The sequence below is a fragment of the Tinamus guttatus genome, unplaced genomic scaffold (assembly GCF_059628265.1).
Source record: "Tinamus guttatus ecotype Peru unplaced genomic scaffold, ASM5962826v1 Tinamus_guttatus_pri_ptg000389l, whole genome shotgun sequence".
Lineage (NCBI taxonomy): Eukaryota > Metazoa > Chordata > Aves > Tinamiformes > Tinamidae > Tinamus > Tinamus guttatus.
Window position 1 is genome coordinate 5,143,539 of NW_028288923.1, and position 17,150 is coordinate 5,160,688.

The 17,150-nt window shown below is 37.6% G+C and overlaps 1 protein-coding gene across 1 annotated transcript in view; it reads left to right on the top strand.

The window, feature by feature from the left end:
* Positions 1-16,856, top strand: part of TENT4B (terminal nucleotidyltransferase 4B) — a 36,413-nt gene extending 19,557 nt beyond the window's left edge. The window contains exons 3-12 of the mRNA XM_088530875.1: positions 3,942-3,988; positions 7,247-7,367; positions 8,345-8,452; positions 9,950-10,078; positions 10,834-11,047; positions 11,784-11,910; positions 11,997-12,100; positions 13,423-13,610; positions 14,162-14,326; positions 15,433-16,856. Coding sequence (XP_088387001.1) covers positions 3,942-3,988; positions 7,247-7,367; positions 8,345-8,452; positions 9,950-10,078; positions 10,834-11,047; positions 11,784-11,910; positions 11,997-12,100; positions 13,423-13,610; positions 14,162-14,326; positions 15,433-15,612 — 1,383 coding nt within the window. The 3' untranslated portion in view covers positions 15,613-16,856. The remainder of the gene's footprint in view (positions 1-3,941; positions 3,989-7,246; positions 7,368-8,344; positions 8,453-9,949; positions 10,079-10,833; positions 11,048-11,783; positions 11,911-11,996; positions 12,101-13,422; positions 13,611-14,161; positions 14,327-15,432) is intronic.
* Positions 16,857-17,150: the final 294 nt, after the last annotated feature.

Below are 17,150 nucleotides of genomic sequence, written 5' to 3' on the forward strand. Positions count from 1 at the left end.
CTAACCTAGGGCAAGGGGTGTAGGCCCCGCTCAAGAGCAGGGATAGCAAGGTGCCAGTGTGACAGGATGTAGTATGGGGAGCAGTACAAGTGCAAAAAGTCCTTAATGTGGTGTACCCTGCCAAAGGCTTGTGGTAGGGGATTCACCAAAATAACTGATTGCTTCAGCCTAAATAGGGTGCCAGTGTTTCCTGGATGGGTCCGTGTGCTCCGGTCTTAGTTGTGTAATGGGGTGAATGGACTTAGAACCATGAGATCTTTCTTTACCACTAACACCCTGAATGGGACACATGGACTTATGTTTTTTGGGCTTCCGAGAACTCGAAAAAAAAGTTTTTCTGTAACCGTAATCTTTTTAAGAGGAAGCAAGTTACAAACCCTGATCTTTAAATTCTTCTTATTCAAATATGTGTTTTATTTCCTTGCTCAAGTGTCTACAAAAACTCATTACAAAATCCAGTCATCAGCCTGCCAGGACAGCATCCCATAGCATCAGCAAAACCACACTGTGGAGATAGAGCCTGGGTAGGTGGACTACAGAGGGGGATAAAACCCGACTCATCTGCTGGGTCCAAGGCAAGTGTTCAGCAGCTGTATCCAGCTGCCAGACAAACTTTCAGCAGCAATTCCCAGAGCCGGGGCTGACGACGTTTCACATCTTCCTTAGCAAGCTGGATGCTGAGGCAGAACCTTGGAAAGTTAATGAATGACACCAGGCTGGGGAGACTGCTGACATGGAGTGTTTGGCCACAACTCGGACTCAGCAAACTGGAGAAGTGAACTGATAGAAATGTTGTGAAGTCCAGCAAATGTACAGGAGAAATCTTGCACTTGGGACTACATAGTCCCAAGCAGCAGGGCAGGCTGAGGACTGAATGTTTGAGGAGCAGTTTTCCAGGAAAGGGTTTGGAGGTCCTGGCAAGGAGGTCAAACGTGATTCAGTGGGCACTGGCAAGAAGGCTGTCTCAGCAGTTAACTGCTGGGCTTAGCTACAACATCACTTAGATGTATCAAGAGTTGAAAAGTGAGCTTTCACTTTGCAATTGCTCCAGTTAAAACAGCCATCAGAGAGTGAGAACATTCCAGCTTCTTTTTCTCAAGGCAGTAACTGCTCTTCTAAGTCTTAACTGTATTTCGTGTGGTGTTAGAAAGTGTAGGAGAAGAATTCTCCACTTGTGCATCCTTCTACTGGATTATAACCTGCAATGTTGTTTTTCTAATACTTACCTTACAGATCTGTTTGGGGATCTGATCCACTGTGTTCAACTTGGACATTTTTCTGTTGTAATCTTTTAGTCTTTTGAGTTAATCACTAACCTTTCTGAAATTAGTGCTGGTTTAGCTACTTTTAAGATTTAAGAATGTGCTCTGAGAAGGTGGAGTGGTATTCAGTCCAATGTCCTTAGCTTTAGCTGTAGTGCGCAGTGATAAGTTAATGTTTAAGCTGCTCATTTTGATTCTTAGATGCAGCAAATAAACTTGGAATTTAAACTTACACATTTATTTCACTTTCTCATAAAAGCACTCAAATTTTAAGCACTCAAATTGCTATAAGATAGGATACTGGGAAAAGTAAATAAGGCTTGGTAAGGCAAACTGAATTGCATGGAGTGTGTGTGTGTGTGTGTGTATACATACTTTTTTTTCTTGTTACACTTACGAAAAGACTGAAAAAAGCAGATGAATGGGGTTAAAACTAGGTAGCCTAAACTGCTACTTTATTTATAGAAGTTAGCAATTGTGTAGTTGTGTCATTTGCCCTCTTACTCAAGGGGAATGTGCTTAGAAGGAAACATTCCTAGTATGTGAGAACTGTTCTTGGCACCAGCTAGACTCTGACCATAAAAAAGGCTTTAATTACACTTAAACTGAGCAACTCAAGATGCTAAATTAAAACATTTTAAGTCAAAGATATTTGAGCAATTGAATGTTAAAATTTGTATTAAGCATAATAAGCATTAATATGTGCAATTATCTGTATGTTACATTTGAAATGTTTTGTGTCTGAATATTGCATATTGTACTTTGGTTACAAAAATACTATGAAATAGTAAAAGGAGTGGAAAGAATAATTCTGTGTTGACAAACCACAGAAAATTTATTGCTTTAACTTAATCATGTAAAGGCAGGAGGAATTTAAATTTGCTATGGGTAGGGTTTTGTTTCGATTGAGGGGATTTTGGTAGCAAGGACTTAGGAAGCTTGAGTGGGGTTTTCAAGACCTGATGTGCTTAGTGAGGACATGTTTGGACACACACCATAATTAAAGCTCCTTCAGAAACTTTAGACTACACCATGAACACATTAGCCAGCATATAGGATAAGTACTAATTCTAACATACAGCAAGAGCAATAGTCCATTACAGTACTGTGAAGTATTAAATTTTCCTATGAATGCAAACGTACATCTCTACCTATGAAGCTAAAAATATAAACAGCAATGTTTAACACATCACAAAAACTAATTTGCACATTTCTTGTGATATAATACTAACCTATATTTCATGTTTTAAAGATGTAAATGGTTACAGAGCTCCAATGGCCTAAATTCTGCTCAGATAATAAATCAAAACCGTTAGCAATTTCCATTCTGTTTTCCCCACTCTTCCCTTTCCATCTCTCCAGATTTGTTGAGAGAGGGATTGAAGAGTGGGTGTGGGTTTCTTTTATAATAATCCAGTATTTATCACACTCCGCAATTTATTTTACAATAGCAGATGTTGTCTCATTCCTTTCGGAAGAGGTCATATGCATTGTATCAGTAAGTTTATGAAAACTTTCAGGACTGTTTATTCAATAAAGGCCCTTTTTGCTGTTCTGTTGAACACTTATTTTTGATAATGTGAAAGCATATTTGGATTTCTCTGAATCCCTGAGCAGTGTTTGTTTTATTGTGCAAAAGCACTTTTAAGGTGTTTTTGGTGGGGAAATAAATCATGGTTTACCTGAACCAAAATAGAGTTTGACTGAGGATGTCCTTGTTATCATTATGGATTAAAATGGACATTATTATTATTATGTTATTTGCGGTGCCTTTATACTTTTGTCAAAATCTAGTAAAATATTGATGCCATTTTTTGTGGTCCTTTTTTTAGTGTGAGAAGCGATGAACTTTTGAAATTAAATTTACTCCAAGTGTGTGTTTTCTGTTGGAGCATGTAAAATGACAGAAAGTAACCAAGAGGGAGCCCTCATGCTGCTGCTGCTGCTGCTGTATTAAAGTATCTAGACACTTATTTGCAGAACAGCTTCATTTTCTACCTCCTCCATTTCCTGTCTCCAAAGAAAAAAAGCATAAGAAGTGGGTCACTTCCTACTTAAACCAGTGGAAATCGAGGTAGTGTATGAGGCTGATTAATGCAGAATATCTATCTCTACAGTCACTCTGGGAAACACATCAGAAACAGAAGACTCTCTGGCAAAAATTACTACAAATGTAAAACAATGTAATTTTACATTTTATAGATGTAAAAGTATACAAACGTTCCTAAAAATATATGCCTTAAATATAGAAAAACATTTTTAAAAAGTGAGGTTTACAGCTTGAGGCATGAAAGCAAAATAAATAAATAAATATTGCTATTACTGTTTTTTTTTTTTTTATGTTCTGTCATTCTTCAGTGTGGTAAAACCTTATCTTCTATAGTTTTATGCCAGACCTGATCCTTGTGAAAATCCTTATATTGGAAAGATTGCAATAGAAAAATCAGTGTAGTTATTAAGGTTACTTTCACAGGAAATAACCAAGAAGATTAATATGACATAAAGAAACAAAAATCTAAATATTTAACAGAAAAGAGTGCATGATATTCATGTTAGCAATACCAAAGTCTACCAATGGAGGGAAGCAATGGTCAACCTTTATCTATTTGATAAGAGTGTTTTTGGTGACTTATGAAGTATTTAAAAATGTTTTCTGATATCCTATTCTTGTTTTTTCAGGTGCAGATATTTGGAAGTTTTAAAACTGGTTTATATTTGCCTACAAGGTTAGTATTTTTGCAATGCAAATTCTATATGAGAAAAAAATTACCCTGTGGAAGATACCCTTGTAGTGATTTGTCTCCTAATATTTGTGTTACTGTGTGTATACTTGTTAAATTAAGAAAGTGTTAAGCTATTAATATTCTGCCAAATATATGGACATATAATTAATACTATTAACTATAATACAGATTTCTGTGTAGGTTTGTGTATGTTAACGATTTGAATTATTGCATTATCGCAAAAGGCTTATTTTCTTTAGCTTCATTAAATGACTGAACCAAAACTGAACCAAAACAAGAGGCTGGCCTTAAAGGAAAAGCTAAATTTCATCATTTCCACACAAGATTAAATCAAAAGAGTTAATGTTATCTTATTAAAGCTAATGTTAGTAATGAAGTTAAAGATAGTATACATAGATTAAATATAAGCTTCTGTTTTGTTCCCTCTGTTTTCTTTTGTGAAACCTATACAATAGCCAACCTCTACATTCAAAATCCATTATTAGTTTTCATAAAGAAAGGTCACTGGAAATTTAGAGATTTTAAGTACCTTTGACAATGAAACAGAATAAAAAGGCTTAAGTGACTGCTGAGGATAAATGAAATAATAGAAGACTGAGGTTAGTACTTGAATTCAGTTTTGTAGGTATTCCAAGGTATTTTTTGGGAACATGAGGAATTAATACCTATTACTGACTGCAAGTAAAAGATACTTATGTTGTTGTTTCATCTCCTTTTGAAAAGAAAACATCTGTAAGATGATCAAAGATTCTGTAAGGATAGTTTCTTATGTAAGGACTTGCAAGGAAAGCTGAATAGCTCAGTGTTTTTCTGGAAAGTCTCAAGTGAGATCTGATATACGAATACATGTTAGCTTTTTACGTGTCCTTCTTGGGCTTTTTCATTATTTTTAATATGTTTCATTAACCTGGATACTGGTAATGCAAGAGATATATTCTCATCCATGTGACTGATAACTGCAGTTCTTTAATACATAAGTGTGTGTGTGTGTGTATATATATATACATATACATATATATATACATATACATATATATATACATATACACATATACATATATATATACATATACACATATATATACATGTATATACATATACACATATATATACACATGTATATACATATACACATATATATACACATGTATATACATATACACATATATATACACATGTATATACATATACACATATATATACACATGTATATACATATACACATATATATACACATGTATATACATATACACATATATATACACATGTATATACATATACACATATATATACACATGTATATACATATACACATATATATACACATGTATATACATATACACATATATATACACATGTATATACATATACACATATATATACACATGTATATACATATACACATATATATACACATGTATATACATATACACATATATATACACATGTATATACATATATATATTAACATCTACTGTTGACCATTTGGCTTCCTCTACTTTCTTTCCTGGTTTCCGTTCCTGAGTTTTTTTTGGTGGAGAGTAACTTCGGAAAGAAAAGAAAAAAAGAGAAGAAACATGCACAAACCCATGGAAAAAAAAACCTTTCCTGTGGCAGTACTTTTCAGACTTTAAATTGAACCCAAATTCACATGGTTGTTACTAATTGGCTGTTACCTTCTCACAGAGCTTCCCTTTGTCCTGTTTTTCTCTCCCTCTTCAGTAAAACTGTACAGCTAAGCTAGGTGTCAGGATCTTGAATTCAGGAAAACCTACCCTGTGTTTCTAATTCTGTTACTATGATAGAATTCGTCTAATATCCTTTTACTTAAGCTGATGTTGAAGATTTGGATTATTGTTCAGCTGCTGGATCTCAGTGTTATCTTGTATTCAAGGTGATAACAGAACTGCTTTTTCTGTTCTTGGTGTGAGGGAAATCTCCCCTCTTGCTGGGAGCCAGCCTCGGCCTAGGGGTCCATGCTCGCTTGGCGTAGGTACACAAGGAGCGCGGGGCGCTGCTCGTGCTCACCAGGCAGCTTGGGCCGCGGGTCGGTGCTGTGGCCCCATCAGCGCCACAGCGAGCGCCTCAGCAGCCCCATCAATGCCACAGCAAGCGCCTCAGCTGCTGCTCAGCTCTGCTGTCGGCGAGAGATGCTGCACTGGTGCGGCTGGAGCTTTTCTGAGCACTTTGACATTGTGAAAGCAGTGCTGTTTGTGAATCGGCAAACCTGTAAAATCTGTCTGAAAAGTGGATTCTTTTTCTGGTATTTTTATATCATGCAGTTTTCCATACTGCTGAAGTTAGTGTCTCGCTTTGTGTGCGCCCTGATCAAGCAGGAGGAACTGGGGAAAGAAGTCAGAGGAGCGAGAAGGAGGAGCTCAGGACTGTGACAGTGAAGAAGACTGGTTCGGTTCGGGTGGCAGTCGTGCTTTGAATTTGAGTTTAGGCCTTGAGATAAGTTCTGAGGTCCCTCTATAGTGCAGTGAGGCATGGGAACCTGATAAGGGAAAGGCAGAGGGAGGGAGAGCTCCTTCCTTGAGCTGGATTAGAGTGAGGTTGCTTAGATGGTTCGGTGTCATTAACAGCCTGTTGCTTCCTGAAGTCATCGTGGCCACGCTTGTTTATTCTTCCCGGCTCCCTGAGCACTACCCCCCTGCCGCCTGCCATGTGCCCAGAAACCAGCTCCAAGCAGTTACATGGCAGGGAGTTAGCCCCAGAAGTTGGCTTTTTTGGCTTTATTTTACAATGTTATAGTGAGGAGAGGGTTTTACCAGGCTAGTATTTGATTTACTGCAAGTTAGACAAATACCAGACCTGGAGGACAGAGAAGACAGGATCTGGCAGTGGGAAAGGTGATGAAGACTTTCCCTTTTCGTGGCAAGTTGTTAAATTAATACAGCTCCAAGGAGGTGACTCACAAGTTCACCTCGTGCTCTGAATCGCTCCTGGGAGAAGCTGATGCCTCTCTGCTGGCAGCGTGGCCAGAGGAGACTAACCTCTGGCTCTGGCAACCCAGTTGATTAGGAGGTGTGTCTGTCTCTTCCCCTTGGTAATCTGGAACATCTCATATATACCAGAGTGTAAGAGTTTCCCCACCACTACCCTGGCCCAAGAAACAAGAATAAATTATTTGGTTAAGCTGTATTTCTTCAGCTTTCTTCTCATTATATGTGTAATTCTGTTGTCTTTAAGTGTGTTAGTCTTTTAATTTGAATATTCCTATTTTTCTTTCCATTTCAGTGATATTGACTTAGTTGTGTTCGGAAAATGGGAGACATTACCTCTTTGGACCCTGGAAGAAGCTCTTAGAAAGCACAATGTTGCAGATGAAAATTCAGTAAAGGTTTTAGATAAAGCAACTGTAAGTTTGGGGAAAGAGGGTACTTTTACTGTTCTAAATTAAATTTGTAATTGAGGAAATATATCAGTTAAACAGAAGAATTTTCATAACCAGAAACTACTTTGCACATACATTCAGGCTAGACTGTTTTTTAAATTTGTTTAGTGATGGTTTTATTGCTGTCAAAATAATTGATACAACTTCAATGGAAGCGTGTCTTCCATTAGGAAAGTCTTGGGTGCACAGCATACACTTGATTTTAAGTGTGATTACATCATTCATTGATGTGAATTACATCTGACTTTTGAATTCCTGAGCTGAGTTTGTGCACAAAGTTTTTTTAACTGCAGGTAAGCAGACATTATGCTTTATTTATTTATTTATTTATTTGTAATCAGAGTACAATCATGTATAAAATAGAGGTATTTCTTGCAGGATAGACTGAATTCCACAATACCTTTTTGCCTTTGTGAAAAAGCTAATTGTTACAGCATTTAGGACTGCTGGGATTTAGACAAGTCTAACCGATAGCTGTTTTTAGGAGAAAGATTTAATATGGAAATTAATGCAGTTTTGATAAGAAATCAGTGTATGGTTTGTTCTCATAACAATATCTATAGTTTGTATTAAGATATCTTTATTTCTTAAGTATTTGTCTCCCTCTGGTGTTTGTTTTTCTACTGCAACTATACTTCTATACTTCTACACCAGAAACTGGTGCTAAAAAACAATGTAAAATAAGTCACTTTAGCTTTAAAGTGTTGCATTTTGTTGAACAGTATAGTAAATTTAAAATAGCTTTTATTAGCTGAAAAAACAGAGTTTATATAAACAGACTGGCAAGGAGAGAGAGTTCTTAAATAGACAAGAGCTCTGTTTATCCACTCTCTCTTTATAAACTCATAAAACATTTGCATTTTGCTGGTACATGTCATTATTGATGAAAGCAAGCATGCCTTGGAAATGTGTGTTGACTTAATCTCTCTTTCTTTTGGCAGGTACCTATTATTAAGCTGACAGATTCTTTCACTGAAGTAAAAGTTGATATCAGCTTTAATGTGCAGAATGGGGTTAAAGCAGCCCAGCTCATCAAAGATTTTATCAAGGTTAGACAACACTCTAATAGAATTAGTGATGAATGCCTCGATTAGATTTACTCTTTTATTCTGACTGCATCCTCGCTACAGGTACACATTCACTCACTGTTATTTTTTGCCATACAATTTTGTGAAGTTCTCGGACTTAAGATATATTGCTCTAAAGGGCATGAAGATAATAAAAGGTATGCAGAAAGAACGTACAGAGAAGATTAATGATACAGTGACAAAGCAAAAAATGCACTAGCACCGGTCTTGAATGTTGTATCCTTAGAACAGGTTCCTTGAACCTAAATCAGTAATACTGTGCGTTGGTACAATGTTGTATCAGGAATTATGTTGCTCTATTTTAAGTACTGTTTCAGCATGCAAATGCCAGTTAACTAAAATAGATTTAGTAATTTATTGTTCAGAGAGTCATCTACAGGTGTAGCCTAGGTACTATTGCAGGCTCCTCACATAGGGTCTCTTCTGTCTGTCTGTTTTGCTGGCAGCCCAGGCCAAGGCTGCCCGGCTGCACCGCATCCGCCCGGCCTTGGGCAGTTCTCTTAGGTCTTACTTTGTCTCACTTGAGAACTCAGTCTGGATTTTACCGTTTTGTTCTGTGTTACTTTAAGAAAGGTTTATTTCTCTTCATCTGATTCATTCAGGAACTCTGAGGTAGCTGAAGCCTTAATTAAGGGTGTGCAGACACCTGAGGAGAATCCGGTCTCCGGATTTTGGTATATTTTTATATCCAGTATGCCAAGCTGTGAATATAAGGCTGTAATAGTTTAGAAAGGCAAACCTGTGATCTTGGGTCAGGTAGGGCTCCTGCCAGCCCCTTCTGCTGCCTAGGATAAGGCTTGGATAGCCCAGTTCTTGAAGAAATTCTTCTTTCCCCTTTGATCTTTTGTAACCGTGGGTACTATGACCCCCACCTCCTATCCGGTGCCACCAAACTCCTTTAGCTCCGTGTTGACAGGGCGGGGACAGGCAGGTGTAGCCGCAGCACCCACTGCTGTGCAAACCCTTCCGTCCTCTGCCTGTGTACCGTGTGCCTGCTTCCCGGGGAACGGGGGGGACAAGCCTATATGGTAAGTAGGGGCTGTCTTGAACCATCTTCTGGGTGTAGTCATTAGGAGGGAGAGCACCTTAGGTATGATTATTTGCATGAAAAAATCTCAGTTGCTTTGGGAAATTCTCACTTGCTTATTGTAGCGGGAAGGTTTTGTAAAAGATTTCGGCATCTCCATAGTTTTTCTGTCGTTTTTAGTGTGTGAAAAGCAAATGTATTTATGAATTCAAATAAAATTGCTTTCCTTTAGGAACTGAATTAGTAACTTTTTCCATTGTTAATCTGTCACAGTTGAAGAGATCTTGATCCTAGGCAGAGCACTTTGCTTTTCCTCTGTTGTTAAAATCAGTGATATGGAGCTATACTTAATTTTGAGACGGATGGCCAGCTTCAGGATGCCATTTAGTATTGCTGTGCTAACACCTCTCTTTTTCTCTTTTCTTTTTCAGAAATATCCCGTATTACCATATCTAGTTTTAGTCTTGAAACAATTCCTGTTGCAGAGGGATCTTAATGAGGTGTTCACAGGTGGAATTGGTTCTTACAGTCTCTTTTTAATGGCTGTCAGTTTCCTTCAGGTAAACTAAATGAATAAAATGCATGAGATAAATCTGTGCTGTGGTGAGGGAATAAAAACTGCAAAATAGCTGTGGCTTTAGCAACATCATCTGCTTGTACTAAATTTCATTGCATAACTCTGTACATACTTTTCTAGTATTTAGTGTTTTAAAGTTTAAACTCTGCATTGGAGCTCAGTGCATACTGAGCGTTATTTCCATTGTCTGATGAGAACAAAACAAACACACAGCACGCGTGTGTTTTTGTAACTCTTTTTTTCTTTTATCTTACTGTGGCTGATGGCATCTTCAGCAAGAACTGGTCTGATATCCAGGCAGGTTTGTTAACAAGTACAGAGTGGTTCATGAGAGATCTCTCATGATCTCTCTAGCTGCATATTTAATAGTAAAGGGCATCATTTAGATAGCTGTGGAAGTTAAAATCGTGTTTTTATTCAAACCAGGCTTGTAAAGTTCAAATTGACTCTGGAATTCTCATTTTTGCTTTTTTAAGCAAACACTCTGATTAGTACCAGAAATGAAAACATTGATCATTGCCTTCCATATTGGTAGGCGATAATTAATTTGTAAAAGTTTTGCCGATCCTGGATTTTTAACAATGCAGAACTGCCTTACTAAGGAAAATCACTCTTTTAGATATGCTTGCTGTGAAATAATAAAGATTTTTTAAAAAAATCAAAAGGATTTAAAGGCTCTTGAAACCTAGAGTTTTAAGCAAATGTGGGTTTTTTCTTTTTTCTTTCTCTTCTTAATAGCTACATCCCAGAGAAGATGCGTGCATGCCCAATGCCAACTATGGTGTTCTTTTAATAGAGTTTTTTGAACTATATGGACGTCACTTCAATTATTTGAAGACTGGAATCCGTATAAAGGATGGTGGTTCTTACGTTGCCAAGGATGAAGTACAAAAAAGCATGCTGGATGGCTATAGACCATCAATGCTGTATATCGAGGATCCGTTACAGCCAGGTATCCCCATCCTCCAAGCTTTTAACATACTGAATAAGTAAAAAGTTATAGAAAGACTTAATCCAAAGGAGTTAAATCCAGGAATAATTTTAAATGAATTAATTTGGGGTATTTCTAGCAGCAGATACAGTGCCATCCAAGAGTGTGCCTCTGCTGCAGTCAGGGTATACAAATTGCTTTAATGTCTGCTCTGAGAACGGCAATAAAGTTGCAGTAGTGGGGACTAGATGTACATACATATACACTTGGCCCTTGCAAGGTTTCACCTGCTTGTATCACTGCTGCCCCTTGCAAAACACACCGAGCTCTCTGCAGGATGGGTTTTTATAAGGTCATGTAGATGTGATCTCACTGGTGCGTTTGTGTTCTGTTAGGGTTGAACTTTGATACAAATGGATTGCTTTAAAAATAGTGTATGAAGTGTTGCTTATGGCAAAAAATTAATTGATAACATATGTGAAAATGTCATCCAGAGTAGTAATTTTATTGGCAATGTACACACTACCTGCTTTTTCATGTATTGCCCCTTTACCTGGACTTTGGTATTGTAAATATCTGTAGCTCTTCTGAGCTGTTTCATATAGCTGTGCTTCAGTAGTCTTTTTGTATCCTACAAGACGTGACTGCAATTGATTGGGATTTAAGAGTAATTTAAAAAAAAAAAATATGACTGTGCCCTGTCTGAAAGTAACCGTAGTTTCAGTTTTATTATGTCTAATTGTATTCTTATTTTAAGGTAACGATGTTGGGAGGAGTTCATACGGTGCCATGCAAGTGAAACAGGCTTTTGATTATGCCTATGTTGTTTTGAGCCATGCAGTTTCCCCAATAGCTAAATATTATCCTAACAACGAAACTGAAAGGTAAATCTTATAAGTCTAAATTTCAGATACTCATTGTGTATATTCTTGTGTCCTTAAAGCTAATTTTTGTTTGTTTTGGTTTACAGTATATTAGGTAGAATAATTAGAGTGACACAAGAAGTTGCGACGTACAGAGACTGGATATCAAAGCAGTGGGGAATGCAAAGTAGGACTGAGTCTTCGTGCAACGGTAAGATTTGCCTGAGCGCGGCTGCACAGCAGGAAGCTTTCTGCATGTTTGGGATATGTAGATTTTTTTTTTTGCTGCTGTTTTTGACCCACAAATGAATGCATGCATTTTAACTTTACTTTTATGGTAAGTGCTGAAGTCATGTAGTTGGTGTGTTTTCATCCAGAACAAGTTAGAGTTGTGGCAGAATGAAAGGACTGAACCGCAGCATCTTTATTTTACTGTGATAGATTTAGTCAGCATAGAGATCTGTAAAGAGTGCTGGCTTACAATTAGTTTTATACTCATGTCAAAGCTTAGTCAGATAAGATGACACAGCTGCCCACTCTTTATGCTAGGCTGAGTTTTTGTCTGTCTGTTTTCAAAGCATGTGTCAGAGTTGCTTCCCACACTCCCTGTAAATGGGATGTGCTCCTGGACTATTTTTGTTTTATTAGCCTGCAGACTTTGCTGTGGCTGCTTGGAAATGGTGGGCAGCCACAGCGCAGTCCAGCAAGCTCCACAATAATACTTCACTGTCTGATACAATGTATATGTTAAAGTCCAGGTATGAATGTAGCTAATATATGTTACATAAATTTGTTTGAAAGCTGGATCAAGACCAGTTAGTCATGTCCCCAGTTGCTGATCTTGCTTGATGTTTGCTTTCTGAAGTGTCCCAAAAAAAAAAAAAAAAGTACCATCTTTTACGTGGATACCAGTTTCTGGGGTTAAAAAGGAGAGTTATCTCCTAGCGTTCACATATCCTGTGAGATGGAACAGCATGATAAAAGTAACCCTATTGGGAACACAATGGTGGTAGCTACAGCAGTCATCTTCCAGATCTGATTTAGGTTTAAATCCTGATCATTCCTATTACTTTCATTTTCCTAAGTAGCAGTCATTCAATTTAGGGCATCATACAAAGTAGCCAGACTTAAGCTGGAGTTCTTGTGATCCCAGTAGCTCCAGGAGAAGACAGAGAGCTGCTGAATACTGAGCACACAGGAGCAGTATTTAAACCTATATTGTTGAGTGCTGTTGGCATGTGGCATGAAATGGTTTTATGCAGCACCTCAGAGCTCTGTCGCTGCCTTCCTCTTGAGCTGTAGCTAATTATCAGTGTACAAGGGACCCTGTCATGAATCTGTTGCCTCCTCTGCACTGTGCTTGCTGCGTGTGGTGCAGACACAGGTGTGTGCACACGTGGCAAGTAGATACGTGTACAAATGTCTGTGTGGTGCTGTCTGTAATAGGGGTGTAATATCTGAGTGTGTGTGTGTACACGAGTGCAGCATTTTGGCGGTTCATATGTACTGATGTTTCTGATTTGGTTTTGATAGGTAATGGAGTGACCTTGATAGTAGATACGCAGCAGCTAGATAAGTGCAACAATAATCTCTCTGAAGAGAATGAAGCACTGGGAAAACCTAGAAATAAAACTTCAGAAACACTTAGTAAACATTCTTCAAATTCTTCATCAGGTCCCTTATCATCATCATCTTCTACGTTGTCCAGCTCTAGTGATGTAGTAAGTATTGGACTTTTCATTATGTTTTTACCTTACACATATTGGCAGGGAATACATTTGGAAAGCGCAGAGTTCTAGTGTGTTTTTTATCCAGAATCCTGATTTGCATAAGTGCATATCTCTTATGCAATTTTATATGTAAATTGCAGTGTGTTTTCTGACACAACGCCTATAGAAAGTGAGTATGGTAGATACCAACGTGCTTAGCCCTCCCTGGGAAAGCCATATTTCAAAAAGGACTTGTAACGCTAAGCCCTATATATTAAAAACAACAACAACAAAAACTTACAGCACAAAATTCCTTGTAAATATTTGTTTGAATGGAAATTCTATTAAAAAATGAACCAATATAATAAAGGACAAATCCCCAAACGCGAACGTGAATCAATACTTTTTTTAAAGTTTGTTTATTTGGAAAGAATTCTGGATTGAAAAAGTTTTGATATAAACACATTTTAACTTAAGTTTATTCCGTTGTTGGATTTAATTTTAAGAAAAACTCATTTATTTTGAAGAGAAAAGAATCACTAATACTTTAAATTTTCCTGAAGGATTCTGATGGAACACCTTGCAAAACCTCTAAACAATTGAGTTGTCGTCAGTCTACCACAAACAGAGTGGGGTCACAAGAAGTGTCACTGGAATCCTCCCAGTCAAGTGGGAAAACACAAAATAGCCAAACAGCCAATACATCCAGCAACACGAACAAATCGCAGGTTTGTGAACTGTAAAAAGCAAGCAAACAATCAAAAAATAAAACCCAACTGTGTAATGCCCTCCATGGAAGCGTAGCTTTTCTGGGAGGAAAACACTGTATTTTTCTTCTCACCTTTAGTCCATTAGAAAGCCTGGAGCACAAATTATATCTAAAATCACCTGATTCTCTGTTAGGTTTACAGAGAAGTTTGTAACAATGGTTTTCACAAACTTAAGAGAGGTAAAGTTGCACCGACGTTTATTTGATCTGGGAAACCTAGGTTTGTCAACAGCATACTGTTGTGTTGTGTAAAATTCCTCTATGCAAAGAGTCATGTCCATCTGGTCTTTACTGCCAAATATACCAGAGCTAGCGAGACTTGCATATGGTTAGTGAAAAATATTCAGCAAAAATGTATACTGGAACTAGACTGGCTGCTGTGTTAACTTCTGATACTTTTTGAAGTGCAGTTGATTAAGGGAGATGGAGGTACATAAAAATCCCTCTCGTTTTCCCCTGAGGCAGATACCAGTGATGAGAACTGTGTGCCTTTAAGGCATTTCTCATGTTGAAGAATACTTTGACAACTCAATCTGAAGAACTGTTATTTCAAAGCACCTTTGGATATAAGCAGTTTAGATTTGTACTTTTTTCAGCCTCAGGACAGCTTTAATATATGAAAGAGAGCCTGGTATCTTCTGATAATTATTTCTGCAAAATAGTTCCTGGAAAACTTGCTGCCTCCTACTTCCTGACACTCTGTAGCTGGTATTGAGACAGTTTGCAGACCAGGCCTTACAGTTACTCTGTGTTCATGTGTACTAAGCAGGGGTAGTTCTGTGTTAAGAGGTACTGGAATGCGAATATGTGCATTTGGAGACATTCGTGAGTCTTTGAAAAGCTGTAGTGTAAAGTTAGACCTGGTCTTAGAGGAGTGTTGACTAAATTTTGCACAAATGTGCTATGTAATTTGAGCAGTCTTCAACATCTCTCCTTTTGGATTATGGATTTCTGTTTCTGTAACGCATTGTGCAGTCATTGCACGTTTTTGCTTGCATAACCCAGAACTAGTTGCCTGCTTCCTCCTAGGCACCCCTGACTCACCATGTTCCCTTCTCCTTGCAGCATGGATCCACACGGTTATTTCGCTCTTCTAACAAAGGCTTCCAAGGTCCAACAAACACAAGCCATGGTACCTCAGTCTCAAACAAGCAACATCAAGGCAGCAAGTCACACCATCAGTATTTCCACGGCAAAAAGAGGAAACACAAGAGGGATGCGGCCCTGTCAGACCTTTGTAGATAGTTGACTATTTTATGACTGTTCTTCTGTGTGCAATGATCTCATGCTACAGGATAGTTTGATAGTGACTCCTTGGATCTCTTCCGGAGCTTCAGACTGTTCAGACATTGATTAGCAACTGCATTTTTTTTTTCCCAGCTCGCCACGGAACGGATCATGAAGATTGATCACTGCAAAAAAAAAGAAAAAAAAAAAAAGAAAAAAAGAAAAAAAAAGAAAAAAAGGAAAAAAAAGAAAAAAGACAAAAAGAGGACAAAGGCTGCTCATTTGATAAGTCATATGCTACAACAGGGTCATTTAGGATATAAAAGCTTGAATGTAAAATAAATGTATCTCCCATCAGCTCATGCTGACCTGTAGGGGTAGTACTCAGTGTGTCTAGGGGGTGGTAACAAACAAATAAAAATATAGGAAAAAAAAAAACAAAAACAAAAAATTGTATTTTGAGGGAAACCCAGCCTTTAAAGGTGAAAGTAATTTGTGCATGATTTTTTTTATTATTTTTGCATATACTTACCATTTTATTCTGTATATATAGATGACCATATAGGAAAACTGACATTTGTAATAGTGGATTTGTTAATACTTTTTACATAACATTACTGTTTAAATTGTAAACATAATTTTTTCTCAGGATTAGTTTGGAAAATAATCTGAATTGTCATCTTAACATCCATATAAAGAGACATTACTAGTTATATTGCTCAGAATTTCTTTTTTGGCATTTAAAAGATTTAATAGAACATTTGATCTGCAAAAGTTGTTCCTCTGAAAGAAAAGTTGATGGTGGCAAATGAAGCTTTTCATTTGTATAAAGTGTACATGTACTTTGTGTAGACACTGAGCTTGTCATCTCTGAGAGTAACTTTCACCTTGTTTTCTAGAGTGCCATCATTTCAGGCGATGGGGTTTTGCAGTTGCACCCCTCTCTTCCTCCTCTTGGTAGTGTCATCTCCTGCCCCCCCTTTTTTAATTTAATATAAGCCACTTGGGGTTCTTTGGGTGGTGGTGGTTTTTCTTGTTTTGTTTTGTTTTTCAGTTAAAAACAGACAGACAGAAAGACTTGGTTTGTTACAAACGTTTGCATTCCTGGGCTGCTTTAATCTCATGCCTCTTTGTTTGTGCCTTCCCTCCCCTTTCCAGGTCTGGGTTTTTTTTGTCTTTTATATTTTTGCTAACTCCTGTAGGAGATGATAACTGTTAAAGCTTTAAGTAAATTTTACTATTAAAATATTTTTTCTCACTCCCCTCTTAGGCATTTTTATATTTACACTTAATTATTAAAAAAGAAAAAAAAAACTTCAAATAATGAACTATATTTTGTATTGCCTTAAAGACCCAAACCTTTCATATCTCCTAGTATTTCTTCATTGAACTAGTTACCATTAATTTAAACTTGGCATTTGTCTAGTTCCGTCGCGTGAGGAGTCTAGGCTGCAGGAAGGTTGATGCCGTGGCTGCAGGGGAGACGTGGTGACGCCCGCAGGTACCGCTGGACAAGGCGCTGGGACACTGCAGTGCCCGGCGTTAGGTGGCTTTTA